This window comes from Phocoena phocoena, chromosome 3 (genome assembly GCF_963924675.1).
Source record: "Phocoena phocoena chromosome 3, mPhoPho1.1, whole genome shotgun sequence".
Lineage (NCBI taxonomy): Eukaryota > Metazoa > Chordata > Mammalia > Artiodactyla > Phocoenidae > Phocoena > Phocoena phocoena.
Window position 1 is genome coordinate 112,815,985 of NC_089221.1, and position 19,635 is coordinate 112,835,619.

Consider the following 19,635-nt stretch of genomic DNA (forward strand, 5'->3'; position numbering starts at 1 on the left):
ATTGAATTGTCTAGTGTTAAGTTTGCACATTTTAACTTATAAGGGCTGAATAAGGTAGCCAATTTTATCTTTTCTCGTTGAGTCAGTATCTTAATTTTTTTTTTTTTTTTGCGGTATGCAGGCCTCTCACCCCGTGGCCTCTCCCGTCACGGAGCACAGGCTCCAGACGTGCAGGCCCAGAGGCCATGGCTGACGGGCCCAGCCGCTCCGCAGCATGTGGGATCCTCCCGGACCAGGGCACGAACCCGTGTCCCCTGCATCGGCAGGCGGACTCTCAACCACTGCACCACCAGGGAAGCCCCAGTATCTTAATTTTTATTCCAGCATAAATATTTAATGGAGGAAATGATTAAGATTCATACATGTGAAATTAAAAGGTATTTATGAAATCTTTATTAATTTTAATTTATGAAAAATTTTATTACCAAACTCAGAATTGGAAATTTTTACTTTTGAGTTTTAGATTTTCAGAAGTATGTTTTTTAAGCAATAGGCATAGAATGATTAGATATAAAAATGGAATTTGAAGAATTGACTGACGTATTCAACCCAATAGCATAAATACTCTTTTAACTAATGTGGTAACACTGTCATATTTGGAAGGTTTGACTTAAAAGAGTATAAAGCATAAGTTTTTTATCACTTGGTATTACATTTCCCTAGTTTTTTTGTATCGTCTGTTTGATTAATTCTTGTGATATAGACTTTTTTTTATTACTCACAAAGTTTTTTTATTTTGAACCACAGTGATGGAGAGTAAGTATAACAATTTGTCTATTCGTTTGACTTAGGGTAAGATTACAAGCACACATTTTTCCTAATTCCATACAAATCTAATATGCAGAGGATTGGATAGTATTCTTGAATTTGTTACACTCTCCCCAATCCCTGGGAAGACACTAGGGGTTTTAAATTGCACATTTTATTTCTTCCATTTTGTCACTTTACACATGCAAAGTTTTAGTAATTGTAAGTCATTATCAAATTTATTTCAAAGAGAAGACATGAGTATTTGCTTAAGCATGTTGAATAATGTCAAATGGAAATGCAGGTTTATTAGTGTTTGGAATAATTAAGAAGAATTTTTTTTACTTAGAAATTTCAGGGATTTGAAATGTTTATGAGTTAAAACTAGATTGACAGGGATTCCCTGGTGGAGCAGTGGTTGAGAGTCCGCCTGCTGATGCAGGGGACATGGGTTTGTGCCCCGGTCCGGGAAGATCCCACATGCCGCGGAGCGGCTGGGCCCGTGAGCCATGGCCGCTGAGCCTGCGTGTCCGGAGCCTGTGCTCCGCAAAGGGAGAGGCCACAACAGTGAGAGGCCCGCGTACCGCTAAAAAAAAAAAAAAAAAAAAAAAAAAAAAAAACTAGATTGACAAGGATGGTTGTTGAGGACTTCCCTGGTGGTCCAGTGGTTAAGACTCTGCGCTTCCACTGCAGGGGGCGCGGGTTCCGTCCCTGGTCTGGGAGGTTCCTCATGTTGTGAGGTGCAGCCAAAAAAGAAGACAACAACAAAGGATGGTCGTCGAGAGGTGACATCTTTGGCCATAGATTTTTAGTCTTATTAGCTGTATAAATGCATGTGTGTACACACAGTTGGTGTAAAAACAGCAAGAGGGTTATGAGATTCAGAACTAGGTTAGTTAGAATCAAAATCTGCTTTGGAAGCCAGGGCAGTTTGCTAAATAAGTGATGTATTGGAGACATAGTAGACTATAATTACTTCTTTCACCTCTGCTAATAGATAAAAGTAGTTTCTTCAAGGACATAGAAATGCTGTGAACTTACCGTAAATATGCTGTGGGCACAAAAAGCCAGTTAGAATTGTCACGTGAATATGTTCTCTTAAAAGGGAGTTAGAGGTACTTCCCTGGTGGTCCAGTGTTTAAGATTCTGCACTCTCAGTGTGGGGGGCTGGGGTTCGATCCCTGGTCAGGGAACTAGATCCTGCATGCATGCTGCAACTGAAGATCCTGCATGCTGCAACTAAAGACCTGGGGCAGCCACTAAATAAATGAATATTAAAAAAGAAAATAAAACTATTTAAAAAAAAAAGGGAGTTAGAAATGAAGTATCTTGGAAAGAGCTCTGGCCTGGGTATCAGATGCCTAGGTTCTGGTTCCAGTTTAGATTCCAAGAAGATTAGTGATCTGGGATTAAATTTGTTTCCCATGTCTCAGTATTCTCCCTTAAAATCAAGACATTTGAGTAAGTGATTTAAAAAATCTGTTCCAGCTATATCAATTTTTGCACGGCCTCATCCAGTTCCTTGGCTTCAAATACTGTATACAGAAAGTCCCTGAGTTAGGGTGGTTTGACTTACAATTTTTTGACTTTATGGTGGTGTCAAAGTGACACATTCGTCAGAAACCGTGCTTTGAATTTCGAATTTTGATCTCTTCCTGGACTAGCCATCTGCAGTATGATACTCTCTAGTGACGCTGGGCAGTGGCAGAGAGCTGCAGATCCCAGTCCATGATGATCCACTTAAAACTGTTCTGCTTTTCACTTTCAGTATAGTATTCAATAAATTACATGAGATGTTCAACATTTTATTATAAAATAGGCTTTGTGTTAGATGATTCTGCCCAACTGCAGGCTAATGTGTGTTCTGACACGTTTAAGGTAGGCTAGGCTAAGTTATTTTTTATTTTATTTTATTTATTTATTTTTTTAGGCTAAGTTAAGACGGGTAGGTTAGGCATATTAAAATGCATTTTCCGCTTGCAGTATTTTAAACTTAAGATGGGTTTATCAGGATGTAATCCCATCCTAAGTTGAGGAAGATCTGTATTATACATTCTATAAAGTGCTTTTGACCCTTATCTCTCCAATCTATTTCTCCTTTGAACTCCAGACTTATATATTTCCTTTCAGCCATTATCTCCTTCTGGATATCTAGTAGGCAGAAACACTGATTTTCTCTCCTTTTCCCACCAAATCTGCTGCACCCAGGCCTTTTTCATCTCCACAAATTCACCACAATCCAGAGTAGCTCGGATCAAAACCTGGGAGTCATCTTTATTCCTCCCTTACCCTTGCAGTTCACATCCATTTTATCAATTAGTGTTTGGAAAGCTGCCTGTGGAATACATCCAGAATCTGACCACTTGTCAGTGTCTCCACACTCCTTACCTTCAGCCTACATACAAGCAATTTACAATGGCTCTCATACCTGACCCTCATTGGTGTCCATTCTGTCATATATTGGCTCAGGCCTTCCTTACTCGGCATGGTCTGCCCTGCAGCCACAGGTGGGCAATAAATCACAGAGGAAGAGCAGAAGCCAGTCTTAGAGTCTTAAACTCGTTGGTTTCATTTTTTAAAAATTCAAATTTATCGAGGTAAGATTTACATACAATAAAACACACCAATTTAAAGCATACAGTTCAGGGAACTCACTGGCCGTCCAGTGGTTAGGACTCCACGCTTCCACTGCAGGGGCCCCGGGTTGGGGAACTAAGATCCCGCAGGCTGTGGGGCACGGCCAAAAAAAATAACAATAAAATAAAAATAAAGCGTACAGTTCAATGAATCTTGACAAACATCCATGCAATGACTGCCACAGTCAAAATATGGAACTTTTCTATCATCTGTATGTGTAAGAACATAAAATAGTACAGAAGCACGTAAAGTAAGTGAGAGCCTGTCCCCAACGCCTTTACAGCTTTCTGCTAAAACAACATTGCAGCGTAAGTTCCACTAGGCGAGTCGTTCTTCGCCTTGACCAGACTGTACTTCAGAATCACCTGGGAAGCTTTAAAATTCCCAGTGCACTGGAAGCACTCCAGACCAATCAGATTAAAGTATCAGAATGGAACACACGCATCCGTATATGTATTTTTAAGCTCCTAAGCGCAGGCAATGTTGAGAACCATAATCTTGTGTAACGTAGTTTTAGCTCTTCGTCCTCTTCACCAAGTTAACTCCTATTCAGTCTTCAAATCATACCTCAAAGGTCACTTCCTTAGGGAACTCTTTCTGAACCCCTTTCCTATGGTAGAATCTCTTTTCTGTTATATTACATCTGCTTGTGTTTTTGTTAATGCCTATGTCTGCCACGCGATTGAAAGCTCGTTGGAAGGTAGAACATGCCTGACACGTAACAATATGTTTAAATGAATGCACGTAGAAATGGTGAGAGTGAATGGAGATGTTTGTAGCATCGCTTAGATGTCAGTACACTTCCGGGGGCAGCTTGGGGTTGCTTATGGCGTTTCAGTGCCCCCTGTAGGAAAGACCCTCCCAAGGCTTGCATGGCGGCTGAGGCTCCACCCTCTACCGCACCAAGGCGCGGGGGCTTCCGCGGCTGTGCAGGGAAAACCCGGCCGAGGCAACCTCTTTAGGCGCAGCCGGCACTGTGCGGCCTCCAGCCGAGAGGGGGCGCTGTGGAACGATAGCCGCTTCCGGCCCGCTTTTTCCTTCCTCCTGCCGCTGGCGCCACCACGTCCTGTTTTCGTTGCCCGCGTTCGGATGGTGGATACCGCTGTGGCTGCTGCGGCTTGTTAGTGCTGTTCCTCGCCCGGCGTGCTGAGGGTTGTGCGGCCTCCTACTCTGTCCGGTTCTCCTGCGCGTGATCCCGAAGGGTGCCGTTTTCCCGCGGCCTGCGGCATGGGCCGGGAGTCACGGTGAGACGGCGCGCTGGGCGGGCGAGCGGGGAGTCCCTTCCTCAGGCGGGATCGAGGTGGCCGCGGGGCCGGGCCTGGCCCGGTGCGACCCCACGTGCGGCCAGCGCTGCCCGCGGCTACTAGAGGGGCTGGGGGACCTCGGCTGAGGCAGTGGGTGTGCTTGGGTCGGCGGCGGGCACAGGGTTCCCTTACACGGCCATCGGCCGGTTCCAGCCCTTGGAGCGGGAACACACCTCCGGGACGTCAACTACATCCCGCCATTTCCGCGGAGCTTACCCGTATCGCCTTAGTCAATAGCGACCTCAGTTGAATTTCTCACCACTTCGCGTTTGCAACATTTCTTTGGCCCCTGTCGCTCTCTACTTTAGTTTTTTGTGCGCGTGTGGTATTTTCTTAATTGAAAGGAGTGTGTGGCCAAACATTTTTACATCGCCTACAATACTACGTGACTAGGTTTGTTTTGGACTACAGTAAATGCTTGTTGCATGGGCATTTATTTCGCACATAGATTTAAAATTTCTTTGTTATGTGTTTTTTATCCTTTTTAAACTGAGAACTGGGAGGTTTTATTAGAACTCTGATATCTCTTCAACATTTCAGATTGTTACCTGGTTTGGGACCTTGAGATTTTTATCTTAAATGTGCGTATTTGCTTAATGTTTAGCTGTGACTGAAAGATCATTTATATCTAGGATATAAATAATAAGTAAGTAAGGTAATAGTAGTTTACTGAGATATAATTAATAGTCAGGGAAATGGTCAATGCTTAAGGGTAGAGCTGGTGAAATTTAGCTCATATATGAACCGTGTAACCATCACCTGGATAAAGAGTATTTCCATAACTACAGAAAATTCATGTAAAGGTCTTTTAAATCTCTGTGAAAGCATTGCTGTTCATCTGGCCACCCAGACCAGAAACCTGGAAGTGATATTTATTTGACTGATTATTCTCTCTTGCTGCCTACATCTAGTTAGATACTGCACCCAGTCACCATTCCTGCTCTCCCTGACTTAATTCAGGCCCTAATCATTTATTACTCAGACTGCTACACCTGCCTCAAGTTACCTTCCTCTGATCTTGCGCTCCCAGTTGATTCCACACTGCAGCCAGAGTGACACTTCTGAAATTAACATAAGATTGTCATTTCCTTGCTTTCATGTCTGTTGGTTCTTACTGCTTCCAAGATGAAGTGAGACTCTTCAGCACAGCCTTCAGGGCCCTTCCCAAGAAGGTCCTTTCTATCTCTTCGGCCTTCTCCCCCACTTCTCTGCCTTGCCTGGCTTGTGTACTAGATTTGCTGTTGCACTTGACATTTAATTAGTCATTAAAATATCCAGAGTTTGACACTTCTCAACAATTCTACACGAGACATTCTGATCCAAGTCAACGCTGTCTCTTACTTGGAGGATTGCTGTAGCATTCTACCTGTTTTCCCTGCTTCTGTCCTTGCCTTTCTTTGGTTTGTTCTCCCCTCAGCAGCCAGAGTAATGCTTTAAAAATAGTAGGGAGGTTATGTCACGCCTCTGCTTAAAATCTTCCAATAGTTTCTCATCTTTTCTCAAAGTAAAAGAAAAGTCCTTATAATGGCCTATAAGGCTCTCCACATTTGGCTACCATGCTGTACCTCTGACCTCATCTCATGACAATTTCTCTCACTCATTCAACTCCAACCACATCTGGTTCCTTGCTGTTCCTTAAACACACCAATCAAGGTTCCTCTTCAGGGTCTTTGCACTTACTGTGCCTTTTGCCTGGAAAGTTTCTCCCTCACATATCTCCATGGTTCCTTCCTTTACTTCCTTCAAACCTCTGAAATGGCACTTTATTAGTGAGACCTTCTCTAATCACCTGGTGTAAAGGAGCAAACTTCCTACCTCCCACTGTCTCTCTTTTTCCTTTACTTTCATCCGTTTTTCTCTGTACCACCAAATACATATTGTATACTTATTTCTTTACTTGCCTGTCCTCTCTTCCTTTACCAGAATGCAAGCTGCTTGAGGCCCAAAGGCAGGAACTTGGTCTCTTTGGCTTACTGTCCTTCCTTCTTTTTCAGGACAGTATGCTGTAGCAGAAGAGTTCATTCTTTCCCCCTACTTTTAAAAAAGTTTACGTATAAGAAGTCCTTTCAATGTTTAATTTATCTGCTGAGATTTTTTAAAGAAAATAATAAAATAAATAAAATATGATAGAAGCTGTGTTTGCTAATCTTTAACTTAATAATCCAGCCACTATCGGAAGCGATCAGCATCACGGGGACGCTCTGGAAGTCGATCTAGAAGTCGCTCACCCTCAGACAAAAGAAGTAAACGTGGAGATGACAGAAGGTCTAGAAGCAGGGATAGAGATAGAAGGAGAGAGAGGTCTCGTAGCAGGGATAAAAGAAGATCTCGGTCAAGAGACAGGAAGCGTCTGAGGTAAGACATTAATCTCCACAGGACTCTTGATAAATTGGACCTTCTCAGCTAAATCAGGCTTCTTCAAAAATTTTGGACTAGAATTTAGTGGCCCCTTTGCAGGCCCTCTGCTTTTACCCCAGCTTGTTTGATGAGGTACAGAAGTGATTTGCCTAGAACATTCAAACAGTATTTTTTTTCCCCTTTCCACTGTCATTTTCAAACAGTGAAGTAAAAGCTAATGTAATATGCCATCAGGGGGGTTCTAGTCTAATCCTGTCCCAAGAAAGCTGACCCCTGTCTTCAGAGCAACTGCTAGAGCTGACAGGAGAAGGAAACAGGGCAGAGCCATCTCCATACTCCGTTTGAAACTATTTTAAAGAACTTTTTTAGATTTAACCAAAGAACATCCTAACTTTTTTAAACTTGATTAAATATTCCATGGTACCACCCAAGCAGCCATAACTTCTGGAGGTAGAAAACAGTCTCTAAATAAAAATAATCTTCCCCACACCAAAAAAAGATTTCTCATAAAGTTTCTCATTAAAATGGGAAAGAAGACAAGGTTATACAAGTGCTGTGAACTGATCACAGAAAAAACTTTGACTTTATCTTTTTCAGACATTGGAAGGAGAGATTGCAAAAGTGTCACCTGGTACTTCGGGAAAATATTCACTCGTAACAATGTGGATAACACTAACTTATTCAATTTTATATTATGTGGTACCAGGAACAGTTTCATACAATTCAGTCAAGTACTTGTTAAGTGAAATTGGTCGTTAAAGATTTGGTCTTTGACTTTTTGGTGTGAAAGAATCACAAGATTTTAGAGCAAGAAGGATTTTGAGATTATTTGGGGAAGTCTCCATATTTTACAGATGAGGAAACTGAGACCCAGAGAGTTGATCTGCCCTATGTATGTCACTAATTAGTAGTACCAGGGTAGAAATTCTTGTCTCCTAATTTTCATATCTGTGATCTTTCCACAGCCCCATTCTGCCCATCCTTATACTTAGGTTTCAGCTGTCTTTGAAATTTAGATTTTCTGCTATAGGTCATAAATTTCAAACAGCTCTTGTTACATATTTCCTCTGTTTTTCAACAAACATCGCTTTGAAATTAGTATCATTTATTTCATTGACCACTTGTAAGGACTGGCTTTACTTGTTCCCTGTTTAGCTGATGTGATAGTTAATTGAAATCTGTCTTTAATAATGGTAATAATTAAGAAGCTTCTTTCAACATGAGGCAGAACCATGGTCTGAAGTAGACGTTCCACTTGGTCATAGAATAAATAAAGTGTCCCCTTTCAGGCGTTCCAGAAGTAGAGAGAGAGATCGAAGTCGAGAGCGAAGAAGATCTCGAAGTCGAGACAGGAGACGTTCGAGGAGTAGAAGCCGGGGCCGGAGATCCCGATCCTCCAGTCCTGGCAACAAAAGCAAGAAAGCTGAGAATAGGTAGGTTGGGAACTGTCTCTCTTCCCTACAGTTTTTTAAAAAAATCTTTATAAATACTGAATTTGGCTGCTGCCGTGAGCTGTTAGCTGAATTATTTCAATAGGTTATAAAGCTTGTAATGCTTTTAGAAAATGCTAGATTCTATTAGTTTTAACACTCATAATGCATTGTTCTTTTATTGAATATCTGCTATTAATGGTCAGAAATGCATTTTATATACATCTTTGTGGGAACTATGTTTTTTCCTTTGAAATTATTTTCTTGGCATTTCCGATGTTGATTGACAAATAATTTTTTACTCATAGTGTGTATTGCTGATTTGCTATTCATAATGGGTGAACTTTGCTTTTGTAAGTTAAATGTACCTGTTTCCTTAAGATGTCAGTACCATTCAATTTTGAGATATTATTTATGTCTATTAGACATAATACATTTACTCTTTTTGTTTCTCTTGTTAGTGGTTTGTTCTTTGCCATTATTGTTTCTAAAGTGGTGTCATGGGATGTATGGATTTGTTCTGTTTTCTCCATATTAGTTAATGAGGATTTTTTCCATGTCATTTATTTTACTTTATAAAATTTACTTTTATTTTTCAAGGTCAGTGTAATAATGCCCATTGGGATTATTTTAAATTTTAAAATATAAATTCAGAGAAATGAGGGAAATATAAACATGCAGCTTATTAAATAATTATAAAGCAAGATCCATGTAACTGCCACCAAAGTCAAGGAATAGAACATTTTCTGTACCCCCGGAAGCCCTCCATGTCCCTTCCCTAACCCAGCTCCCTCCTTCCTTATATAAAAACACTCCTGGGGACTTCCCTGGTGGCACAGTGGTTGAGAGTCCGCCTGCCAATGCAGGGGACACGGGTTCGTGCCCCGGTCCGGGAGGATCCCACATGCCGTGGAGTGGCTGGGCCCGTGAGCCATGGCCGCTGAGCCTGTGCTCCGCAACGGGAGAGGCCACAGCAGTGAGAGGCCCACGTACACACACAAAAAAAACACTCCTGACTTTTGTGCTAGTAATTTGTGTCCTAATTGTTTCCTTATAGTTTTACCACCTGTGTGTATAACTGGAAAAAGAATAGTCTAGATTTATATGTTTTTTAACTTTACATGAATGAGTCTTGTCTTCTTTTGCGTTTTTGCTCAACATCGAGAGTTATCTGTGTTGCTCATAACAGTAGTTTATTTTTATTGCTGAACACTATTCTGTGGTATAAATATACCACTATTTATTTATCCATTCTACTGAGATGGGTGTTTGGGTTGTTTTAACTTTGGGGCTATTATGAACATTTTTGTATATATATCCTAGTATACATGTGTATGAGTTTCCCTTGGGTGTATATATATAGGAGTGAAGTTACATGGTCATAGAATAAACATAGCTTCATTTTAACTAAGTAATCCGAAATGCTTTCCAAGGAATTTGTACTAATTATACTTCCAGCAGTATATGAGAATTGTATCCCTCCATACCCTTGCCAGTATTAGGTATTGTCAGTCCTTTTGATTTTTGTTTATTTGTTAGACATGTAATAGCAATATCATTATGGTTTTAATTTGCATTTCCTTGATTACTAATGAAGTTGAACACTTTTTCATATGTTTCTTGGTCATTCAGATTTCCTCTTTTCTAAAGTACATGTTTAAATATTTTGCTCATTTTCCTATTGGGTTGTTTCTGTCGTTAAAACTTGATTTATAGGGGGGTTTTGTTTTTAAATATTCTGGATAGTTGTTTTTTGTCATTTATGTGAGGGGCAGATATATTACTCTGGTTTGTCTTTTTACTCTGTAATGATACTTTTGAGGAACAAAGACTTAAGAAAGAAGAAACATTCATAAAATGAAGAAAATTAATAAGATGATTGAGGAAAACCTGACAAGGGCAGTGTGAAAAAAGATTATAGGCTATACTCAGTCTAAACATAAAGGATTAGCATGCTGCTTTTAACAATATATAAAAAAGATAATACAATCATAAACTAGTTGGATTTATTCCAGGAATGGAAGGTTGGTTTAACATTGGAAAATCAATCAGTATGATCCTCTACATTAATAAGATTCAAGGAGAAAAGTCTTGGTTATCTAAGTAGATTCAGGAAAAGCATCTTATTAACTTCAACATACATTGATGTTTAAAAGTTCTTAGCAGACATGAATAGAAAAGTATTTGATAAGCTGATTATAAAATTAGGAATGCAAAGGGCATAAAAACACTTTTGAAGAACAAGTTATGAGAGCTTGCACTACCAGGTATCAAGACTTGTCATAAAGTTATAGAAATTAAGAGTGTTGCTTTATTGTAAGGATAGACAAGTAGATCACTGGAACCATATAAAGAACTCAGAATCAGATCCATGCATATAAGGTCATTTGATAAATGACAGTGGTGACATTGTAAATAGTAGGACAAAGATTTTCCAATAAATGGTGTTAGGGACATTTGCTATCCTTTAATAAAATAGGACTGGCTACCTCATTCTGTGCGCAAAAAGCATTTCCAAACAGATTAAAAACCAAATTAGATGGCAAAGCTATAAACTTTTTAGGAGTTTGTACTAGAGAATATCTTCTTTACCTCTAGAGTATCTTCATCAAAGTTGGAAAAATTTCTAAGATGCTTTAAAAAGCACCAATCATAGAGGAGGGAAAAAGGTCAACTAATTTGATTACGTTACAATTAAGGGATTTTATTCATTATTAGATGCCCTAAGTAGGGTCAAAATGCAAGCCTATTGGGATTTTTTTTTTTTTGCCGTATGCAGGCCTCTCACTGCTGTGGCCTCTCCCGTTGCGGAGCACAGGCTCCGGACGTGCAGGCTCAGCGGCCATGGCTCACGGGCCCAGCCGCTGCGCGGCACGTGGGATCTTCCTGGATCGGGGCACGAACCTGTGTCCCCTGCATCAGCAGGCGGACTCTCAACCACTGCGCCACCAGGGAAGCCCCGCCTGTTGGGATTTTAAATATTATTACATATATCAGTTGTCTTGTAGACTATTAATGTCTTCGTGTATTTCTCCATTTGTTAAATATTAATTTTGTTATTTAAATTTTGTAATTATTTTTATATGCTGTGTCCAGTTTTCCTTTGGTCAATTTCCAGATATCTGATAATATTTGCAGTTAGTTTCATGGGATTAATTCTTCATTTTATTTCCAAAGTGTTTATTAATGGTATATAAAAATTCAGTTGACTCTTGGAAGTTTATTTCTTACATAAAAAGTAAAATACAAGTCTAAGTATTCTAAAATTAATGTTTCCAAAAACAAATAGATGATGTCCCTCTCTGTCTCTCTCTTTTTTGGTAGGTCTAGGTCCAAAGAGAAAACAGATAGTGGGGAAAGTTCTAAAGAGAAGAAAAAAGACAAAGATGACAAAGAGGATGAAAAAGAAAAGGATGCCGGCGTATGTTTACTAACATAAGTAATCGTATAATATCAAATTTGTTTCTGTAGTGACAAATTCTTGTTTTTTAATGCTGTGTGTTTTATTTTTAAGTAAATGATAATAGATTTGTAAAATAAACAGGTAAAATAATAGTTGTCCCGTGAGAAAATTTTTCAGAAAAAAGTTGCATATCTATACAAATTATCTAATTTTATGTGCAAAATGTGATCATACTATATGCACTATTCTGTGCCTTGCTTTTTGTCACTTTTAAATTATGAATTATTTTATCAATATGTAAGGTCTTAAGAGTAATAAATAGCAGTATACGAGCTATCTAACTTAAGAAGTAGAATGCCTTTCTGTTTTCATTTGTTAAATATTGGATATCTTTCTGTAGCTGCATACAGAGGTAGAGCTTGTTGTTTGTAATGCCTGCATAGTGTTTTGTTGATAAAAAGTAGATGGATATTTAGGCTGTCTCCAGTCTGTAGTTATAAACAATGATATATTAATCCTTGTACACATGTGTTTTGTGAATATAGTATAGGGTAAATTGGTATCAGTAAAATAAATGACTTTGTCAATGGGTATATATATATAGCTTTCCCTCAGTATCCTAGGGGCATTGGTTATAGGACTCCTGCAGATACCAAAATCTTCAGATGTTCAAGTCCCTTATATGAAATGATGTAGTATAACTTACACATATTCTCCCCGCATACATTGTCATCTCTAGATTACTTATGATACCTAATATGACGTAAATGCTGTGTGAGTAGTTGTAAACATAATGTAAATGCTATGTGAACAGTTGCCAGCATGGGGCAAATTCAAGTTTTGATTTTTGGAACTTTCTGGAATTTTTTTTCCTGAATACTTTTTTTCCTGAAAAAAATACTTTTTTTCCTGAATTCCTGATCCACAGTTTGTTGAATTCTGAGGATGTGGACTCACAGACACAGAGGGCTGGCTGTATACATTTAACATTTTGATGAATAGTATCAAATTGCTCTGCAAAAAAGTTGTATAAGTTTTACGATTTTAGACATGAAAAAATGTCTGTTTCTTCACATTCTTGCTAACATGGATATTTCAAAATTTAATTTTTGCCAGTGTAATTGGTTTCTTGTTATTTTGAGTTACATATCTTTAAATATGAGTAAATATTTTTAAATGCTGTGAACATAATGTAAACTATTAATTAAATAAGATATTTTAAGTTTATTTACTATTTGCACTTTTCTTAGAATGCCTAGTCATATCTTTTGCCCATTTTAGAATATATTATAGCTTCACTTTTTTTTCTTTTTTTTTTGAGTTCTATTTGTTTAGTGTTTTTTTTTTTTTTTAAGGGACCTGCTTTCTGAGCAGTGTATCTAAGAAAAGATATAACACAAGAAGTCTGGGAGTCTGGTTTCTGATCTAGTTTCTACTAGTCTTGAATGAGTGGGTGATCTTGAGAAAAACACATGAGCTTTCTGGAGCTCATCTTCAGAGAGGATGGAATTATTATAAAGGATATAAATTCAGGATCAAAGCTTTTTGTTTGTTTAAGAAGTAAACTTATTTTAAAAATACAAACATAATATAACTGTATTATAAAATACTTGGAAAGTCAGAAGTAATTCTCTGTAATCCTAGGTGCCCAAAATGCCATCATCATTATCATTTATTAATATTTTGACTTTTATACATGTGTATTTCCATAACTACCTGTAAGGTAGCGTGTCTAAAATTTTGATTTCTATATTGCTTAATCTTTAAGTCCCTGATTATGACTGTGCAAATGATTTACTCTCTCCTTTTGAGAGTATTATTAATAATCTTGATACAGGCTTTAGAATGGCTGTTCCTAGGAAACCTAGACCTAAAGGCTAAAAGATCAAAACTTCTTAATCATGTTGATAAATAGCTTTCATTTACTCAGTAATTTGTAATAGAAAATTGCTTTTCATAGAGGCAGTCTTGGAGGAGTTTGGAGGATTTAAAGTTGAGAATAACTAATAACTAGGGAACTTTGCTTGCTAGTTCATTTAGATTCCACTTAGAGGGAGAAATTGAATTCATGTGTGCATATTGCACACATATTGTAACTAAAATGAGATTAATTTATGGTGTTTGAAGTGTGTCTGCTTTCTTAGTTGAAGATGCTTTTTATTGTGATTTCATTTTGCTAGTTTATTCCTGAATATATTTAAAAGATGTATGATCTAAATCTGGTCTAAATTTAGGAGTTTTGTGTACATCTATTTTTCCATTTTTTATACTTTGGAGAAGTTATCTGGAATGTCACTTGGAGTAAAATTGTTGATCCTTATTTCCCTCTCTCTGTTTCTCTTTTTTTTTCCCCCCAAGAACTTTGACCAGAATAAGCTAGAAGAAGAAATGAGAAAGCGAAAAGAAAGGGTAGAGAAATGGCGGGAAGAACAACGTAAAAAGGCCATGGAAAACATAGGGGAACTGAAAAAGGAAATTGAAGAGATGAAACAAGGGAAAAAGTGGAGTTTAGAAGATGATGATGGTATATTGATTTGTTAGACTATTAGACTATATAACAATTCATGTAGAATATTCTAGAATTATGAGTAATAGGCCATTTTTATTGTGGAAAAACATACATAATGTTTACTATTTTAACCATTTTTAAGTGTACAATTCAGTGACAATTAAGCACATTCACAGTGTTGTGCAGCCTTCACCACTGTCCATTTCCAGAACTAAACAAAAACTCTGTACCTCATTCAACAATAATTCTCCATCCTGTCCCCCTCCCCCCCATTTCTGGTAACTTCAAATCCACTTTCTGATTCTGTGAATTGCCTATTTTAGGTACCTCATATAAGTGGAATCATACAATATTTGTCTTTTTGTGTCTGGCTTATTTCACTTAGCAAAGTGTCTTCAAGTTTCATCCATGTTGTAGCATGTCTCAGAATTTCCTTCTTTTTTAAGGCTGGATAGTATTACATGGTACATATATACTGCATTTTGTTTACCTATTCATCTGTTGCTGCATATATAAGTTTCCGTCTTTTGGGTATTGTGAATAATGCTTCTATGAGAATTGGTGTGCAAGTATCTGATTGAGTCCCAACTTTCAGTTCTTTTGGGTATATATACCTAGAAGTAGAATCACTAGTTTCATTTTGAGATTTTTAAACGCCCCTTTTAATGTTTACATTAAATTTTAAAATTGTATAGTAGTGTTTGGTGAGGATCACTGATTTTACCTTAGAGTGGAGAGTTAGGTGCTTATGGGCATAGTCAGTAAATAGCTCTTTAATTTTTTACTTCCAATGTTAGTAATGAGGGTAAGTTAAGGGCATGTTTTCAAGTCCCTCTGATTTTTTCATAAATTATAAGAGAAACACTTCCCCTCCACATCTGATATTGATGTTTAAGATTTTAGTAAAGTGGAAGAGTGTGAGATATAGGAAAAGGGAATTTTGCTCCATTTTCTCTGTGAAAATTCCTGTGAATTTTTCATTTTCTGTGAAAGTTGAACTAAATAGATGAATGGATTATACTTTAAGTGGTGATATCTTAGTTATGTAAAAAACATTAGATTGTCTTTAATTAAGAATGTGCTATTATTTTTTCTTTGTGTCATTTAAAGAAACCTAATTGTAAGAAATAAACATACCATTTTAGCAGACAGAGTTTTTAGTTCTGCTTCTGCTAGTGTAGTTGTAAAACAATGCTGGAGATCCATTTTTTAGACATATTAGTCTTTCTTCCTCTTTCAGTTTAATAATTTATAATTTATTTCTTTTATTAGTATTATTCAAAACTAATACCTGCTGGATTTAAAACCTTGCCAGTGTGAGTATTTGAACTGCGTTGTGCCTGTGTTAATTGGTAAGGAAGGTGTTTGGGTAGTAAGAGAAAAGGCTTTAATTGGGGGGGGCGGTGTGGTCTCATTGTGAAGTATTTCCTTTTGAAACACAAATTCAAAGAAAGTGTATTCTGATATTTTAGATGATGAAGATGATCCTGCAGAGGCTGAAAAGGAAGGAAATGAAATGGAGGGTGAGGAGTTAGATCCATTAGATGCTTACATGGAAGAAGTGAAAGAGGAAGTAAAAAAGTTTAATATGAGAAGTGTGAAAGGTGGTGGGGGAAATGAAAAGGTATGGAATTTTCTCCTATTTTTAAAGATTTACATTCCTAATTGGGTAACTTGAATTCATTGGTGCATTGACCTACTGCTGACATGCATGGCTTTATAAAGTTAATGATTTTGTTTCCTTCCCCATCTCAGAAGTGTCAATGCTTTTCTAAATAGCAGAGATACTAGTGAATTTTAACTGCAAATGTTCTTTTAGAAGTCACTGTTAACTACCATCATCTTTGTTTAGTATTTTTTCTTACTTGTTGCCTTCTCAGTAGGTCCTCTTCAGTAGATCCTCTTCAGTAAGCCCTGGATAGGTCCTTCTCCAGCACTCCCATCTTTTATGCTCCTGATCCTCTTTACTCTAGTTTTTCTTTTTCTTAATAGCATTTATTACCTTTTGAAAAATTATATAAATTAATTTTTTGTTGTTTATTCCTTCTTCTAAAACCGTCCCAAGAGCAGTGATCTTTACCGTACCTGTCTTGTTTATTGATTTATCCTAAGGTCCCAGAATAGTATTTGGCTTGTTGAATGAGTGAAAAGTACCATTTAGTAGTATTTTTAAAATAAATTATATTACATAATATTATATAAAATTATATATTATATACTGCATTACCTATATTATTAATGTGTTACAAAATATAATGCAATTGTATTACATTTAAAAAAAATTTTTTTTTAAATATTTATTTGGTTGCATCGGGTCTTAGTTGCGGCATGCAGGATCTTCGTTGCGGCGTGTGGGCTTCTCTAGTTGCGGGATTGTGGGCTTCTCTAGTTGTGGCGTGCGGGTTCAGTAGTTGTGGCATGTGGGATCTTAGTTCCCCAACCAGGGATCAAACCCACATCCCCTGCATTGGAAGGCAGATTCTTAACCACTGGACCACCAGGGAAGTACCTACATTTTAAAATTCAAGCAAGTCAGTAAGGAGAAAGCAGACCACTTTTTGTTTTTTCATTAGGTTGTCACTAACAACTAAGTTAATTCAGATTATAAATTGTGACAGTTATCATTGTGTTTCATTTGGTGTATAATTTGTGTTTCAACTTTACATTTTATATTCTATTTTTAGAAGTCTGGGCCAACAGTCACAAAAGTTGTCACTGTTGTCACAACCAAAAAAGCAGTCGTAGATTCTGATAAGAAGAAAGGTGAGCTAATGGAGAATGACCAGGATGCCATGGAGGTAATTATTCATTAATTTTTATTTATTTATTTATTTATGGCTGCGTTGGGTCTTCATTGCTGTGTGCGGGCCTTCTCCGGTTGTGGTGAGTGGGGGCTACTCCCCGCTGCGGTGCATGGGCCTCTCATTACAGTGGCTTCTCTTGTTGCAGAGCATGGGCTCTAGGCACCCAGGCCTCAGGAGTTGTGGCACGCAGGCTCTGGAGCACAGGCTCAGTAGTTGTGGCACATGGGCTTAGTTGCTTCGCAGCATGTGTGATCCTCCCGGACCAGAGCTCGAACCTGTGTCCCCTGCATTGGCAGATGGGCTCTCAACCACTGCGCCACCAGGGAATCCCTCTTCATTCATTTTTGACTTTGTTTGCGATACTGTCCTAGAAGTATTTGTAAGAAAGCATTGATGGAAGTGTGCTTTTCAGTTACTCTTAGGAGAAATTCTTGCTATTCTCAACAGTATTGTAGCCGCATATTCAAATTGGTAGAACATTCTAACATCTTTGACCTCTTGCTGTATGCCCACTTTTTTTTTTTTTTTTAATTGAAGTATAGTTGATTTATAATACAGTGTTAGTTTCAGGTATACAGCAAAGTGATTCAGATATATATATATATCTGTCTGTAGGTATATATACATATATATACACATATACACAAACACATACATATATACACAAGTGTGTATATATATATATATTTTTTTTTTTTTTTAGATTCTTTTCCATTTTCGGTTGTTACATGATATTGCATATAGTTCCCTGTGCTATACGGTGAATCCTTGTTGTTTATTTTATGTATAGCAGTTTGTGTCTGTTAATCCCATACTCCTAATTTATCCCTCCCCTTCCCCTTTCCCCTTTGATAGCCCTAAGTTTGTTTTCTGCGTCTGTTTCTGTTTTGCAAATAAATTCATTTGTATTATTTTTTAGATTCCATGTATAAGTGATCTCATATAATATTTGTCTGTCTCTGTCTGACTAAATTCACATAGTATGATATTCTCTAGGTTCATCCGTGTTGCTGCACAAGTGTATGCCCACTTTTTTTTTTTTTTTTTTTTTTTTTTTTTTTGTGGTACGCGGGCCTCTCACTGCTGTGGCCTCTCCTGCTGCGGAGCACAGGCTCCAGACGCGCAGGCTCAGCGGCCATGGCTCACGGGCCCAGCCGCTCCGCAGCATGTGGGATCCCCCCAGACCAGGGCACGAACCCGTGTCCCCTGCATCGGCAGGCGGACTCTCAACCACTGCGCCACCAGGGAAGCCCCTATGCCCACTTTTTGATTCCCGCTTGTCCCTCATCAGCTCATCCCAGACATAGAATAGGGAGAGAAGAAATGAAGTGACAGAATAAATTAACTTTTTTTTCCTATTAGCACTCATTGTAAAGATTTATATAGAGAAAACTTTATTAAAGCCGTGTTAAAATTATTTTTTTATTTTAGCTTTATATTGTTATTATAGCTTTCTATAAGGGCAAAGAAAAAATAAACTAAGTTGGAAAATTCAGAAAATAAAGTAAAAGCCAAAGAATATTTTGTAGGAGAGGAGGATCTTTAAAACTAGGAATATTTCTTCCCATAGGAGAAAGTAGTAATGGATCTAGCTCTTAATTTTTCTTTTTTAATTATAGTATTCTTCAGAGGAGGAAGAAGTTGATCTTCAGACTGCCCTTACAGGTTATCAGACAAAGCAGAGAAAGCTTCTAGAACCAGTGGATCATGGAAAAATTGAATATGAACAATTCAGAAAAAACTTTTATGTTGAAGTTCCAGAACTGGCAAAAATGTCTCAAGAGGGTAGAATTTTTTTATTCATTTATTGGTTATTGTGGGAACAGGGGGAGTACACTTCACCTTGCCTGGGAGGAATGTTGATAGGCCTGTGAGTTGATGCATGAGTAGGAGGAATTTGCCTGGCTTACCTGGAGAAATGAGAGGGAACTAGAAGGCGAGAAGTCATTCTAGAGGGTAGGACAACATCCGCAAAGATTTGGAGCAGTGAGGAATTAGTGTGTTTTTGGAAACATTAAAAAGAGGAAAAATTAGTTTGGCTCATGTAATTGAGATTTTTAGCATCGAAAATACTCTTCATGTGAAGTTAGCAAATAAAATATTGTTAACCTTTTCTGATATTTGAGAGTTAGGAACCAATGTGAATCTGTGTGATATTGATAGAATAAGGATAATCTGGGCAACCCTTGCTTAAAGAACAAGTGGTTGTATTACTTGTCAATCATTGTTCTTTTATTGCTGGTACAATTTAAGTCAAAATAAAAGCCAAATTGTAAAAATTGGAGTGTTTCTTTTGTTCCTAATTGGTTGCAACAGTAATCGCTTTAGTTGTCTCTCTGAGCTGTTCAGTGCTTTGTCACGTAGCTTTTCTATGGAATAATCTTCAGGAGCACTAGAAAAGAATTGAAAATTTTTAATCTTACCATGCCTCACTGAAAAGTAG

At 37.8% G+C, this 19,635-nt stretch overlaps 1 protein-coding gene across 2 annotated transcripts in view; it reads left to right on the forward strand.

Moving 5' to 3' along the window:
* Positions 1–4,455: 4,455 nt before the first annotated feature.
* The window catches only part of DDX46 (DEAD-box helicase 46), a 60,554-nt gene continuing 45,374 nt past the window's right edge, over positions 4,456–19,635 (forward strand). For both annotated transcript variants that reach the window (XM_065873928.1, XM_065873929.1), the window contains exons 1-8: positions 4,456–4,628; positions 6,855–7,043; positions 8,336–8,479; positions 11,801–11,897; positions 14,238–14,403; positions 15,861–16,012; positions 17,073–17,186; positions 18,812–18,977. In XM_065873928.1, the coding sequence (XP_065730000.1) occupies positions 4,612–4,628; positions 6,855–7,043; positions 8,336–8,479; positions 11,801–11,897; positions 14,238–14,403; positions 15,861–16,012; positions 17,073–17,186; positions 18,812–18,977 (1,045 nt within the window). In that variant the 5' untranslated portion in view covers positions 4,456–4,611. The remainder of the gene's footprint in view (positions 4,629–6,854; positions 7,044–8,335; positions 8,480–11,800; positions 11,898–14,237; positions 14,404–15,860; positions 16,013–17,072; positions 17,187–18,811; positions 18,978–19,635) is intronic.